Source organism: Gavialis gangeticus, unplaced genomic scaffold (genome assembly GCF_001723915.1).
Source record: "Gavialis gangeticus isolate Ggan-Ray unplaced genomic scaffold, GavGan_comp1, whole genome shotgun sequence".
Classification (NCBI taxonomy): domain Eukaryota; kingdom Metazoa; phylum Chordata; order Crocodylia; family Gavialidae; genus Gavialis; species Gavialis gangeticus.
This window is the reverse complement of record NW_017729020.1, coordinates 5,238,316-5,240,664: the sequence shown is the minus strand read 5'-3', so window position 1 is coordinate 5,240,664 and position 2,349 is coordinate 5,238,316. Positions and strand designations below refer to the sequence as shown.

General features: G+C 45.6%; 1 protein-coding gene across 1 annotated transcript in view; it reads left to right on the top strand.

The window, feature by feature from the left end:
* DUSP11 (dual specificity phosphatase 11) overlaps positions 1–2,349 on the top strand; it is a 15,347-nt gene that overhangs the window by 3,707 nt on the left and 9,291 nt on the right. Inside the window, exons 4-6 of the mRNA XM_019514383.1 lie at positions 407–530; positions 1,503–1,563; positions 1,926–1,972. Of these exons, the coding sequence (XP_019369928.1) occupies positions 407–530; positions 1,503–1,563; positions 1,926–1,972 (232 nt within the window). The remainder of the gene's footprint in view (positions 1–406; positions 531–1,502; positions 1,564–1,925; positions 1,973–2,349) is intronic.

Here is a 2,349-nt window from a genome sequence, read left to right as displayed (position 1 = left end):
GGACTGGGGGTGGGGAGAGGGGGCGGGGGAGCAGGGCCAGACCTGAAGTGCGGGGGGGCAGGGGTCAGACATGGGCCTCTGTCCCTGCCTGTCATTCTTGATGGGCAGTTGGCTAGTATATATAAGTATATATATAAGTGCTGCTTTTTCATAGTCCCAAAGCGTAGACTTTAAGAACAATGCCAAAAATCATGAGAGTTGGCAACGCTGCCTTATGGTGCTATTGTAAACCTATGTGTATTACTGTGTGTGTAGAGTTTGCTTATTAGACAGCTGTGCAGGCACCATCTTCCATTTAATTTCTAAGCTATGAAAGGATTACCTGTGTTGGCCTTTGGCCAATGGAATGGTAAGAACGCTTAATTTTGTTTTATGCAAATATATTGTATTGCTCTGTGCTTTGTAGGAACTTCCAGACACGCTGTGCTACTACAAGATCTTTACCGTTGGACACGAAGTTCCTGATAATGAAACTATTTTTAAATTCAAGGGTGCAGTGAAAAAGTTCTTACGGGAGAACAAAGATAACGGTGAGCAGGGATTTCCTTTAGTTGATCATCTTTCCTAAGTGACAAGGCAGTTGTAATTACAGTGTCCTGAGCTATGACAGATGTGACTTGCTATCTCCATGCGCCATGGGAATTCTCTAGTAAGCTTGTGCTACTGTTGATTCTGTTTAGTAACACACATGGGATTTACCTTACCTTGGTAAAGAGGATACTGAGGCAATGATGTGAGTTGCCTTTGGGAGCAGCAGTAATACTGAATCTGGGCTGAAGTGAGCACAGAATTGTGCTTTAGTGGAGAATAGTGAGGTCTCATCTCCAACTTTGTAACTATCACATCCATCATCCGTTTTGTCAGTGTGCCTTAGGCTAAGGAGGAGGCTAGGTTAGCACTTGTAAGAAGGTTGCTCTTTATGCTGTCTTAAAATTGCTTGTAGGATGTGTCCATTTTTTACTTCTGGGAGAGGGGAAATTTGTGACTATATGGGGTGACCTCACTCACGGTCATGGGTGACTGGTGCGGGGGGTCCCCTGTGGCTGATTTTGCCGACCGAGGGGAGGGTCCCCCCAGAGCCAATCATGCCAACCCAAAAGCATGGGTGGCACTCCCGGAAGTGCCAGTGGTGCTTCTCCTGGTGCCCCCACTCCTTGGCTGGTACTTGCAGGAGGGGCGCTGGTGCTTCTGCCTGTGCGCACCCCTGGTTGCCTAATTGGGGAGTGCTGGCTGCCAGGGAGTGTACCAGTGCTCTCGGGGGGTATGCGTCGCCACTGCTCATGCTTGTTCTATAAATGGGAGCTGAATACTTCAGATGTAATTAAACATAAATGTGATCTTATGCATGAACACTGTTGTTGGGATGGTTGTTTCCATCAGTGCAAATGGCTGGTGATTTAATGCAGTTAAACTTGCTCCTTTCTGCTTTCTCAGGCTCTCTGCCTAGATGGGCTCTGAAACTGAGCACCCTAGAAGCCTAACTTGAGTTTCCTGTCTTACAGATAAGCTTATTGGCGTTCATTGCACGCATGGCTTAAACAGAACCGGCTACCTTGTTTGCAGGTGAGTCATCTCAAACGCCTGGCACCAACTTGAGTTAGGCAGGGGATTTCTCTGTATGCAAGAGGGGATGGGGAATTACTGACCCAATGTGTGCCTTGCCAGGACCCCTAGTGCTCTAGTCAGGTTCTCAGGACAGGTGAAGTTTTTTGTGCGTTTAATTTTACTTTGTATTCCTGCCTTAGAATGTAATGTAATACCCTATTTTAGTTCACAAATGACTATTTTGAAAGAAACATCCAGAAGCTGCTAAGTTTTGTCCTGACTCATAAATGGATATGAAAAATAAAGAATTCACAAGCTTCTACATTTGTTTTGAATATTATGTTAGTTTTGTAGTTAGAGTTTTTGTGCGTTTCATTCAGGTACCTTATTGATGTGGAAGGCATGGATCCTGCTGCTGCAATAGAATGTAAGCACACCAGTATCTTTCTAATTCTTAAACAGCATGGGACATTTAATGCTGGTGCTTGTGATTTCAGATGTGTTGTGGGTCCCAGTGGGCTGGCACAGGGTGGCAGAATTCTAAAGAGAAGTTTTGTGTTCCAGGAGAGCACAAGAGATGGGGAAGGGGGCTGGATAGGGAGCGGGCAGAGATGTTAAAGAGGGCGCATTGTGATTAAGTTTATTGCAGTGTCTTTGGAATCCTTTTGATCCAAGCAGGCTTCATTGAATCATAGATTCATAGATTAAGGGTCAGAAGGGACCTAGTAGATCTTCTAGCCTGACCCCCCGCCAGGGCGGGAGAACAACAAAAAACCCCAGAAAGAGAAACGGGACTCAAATGAG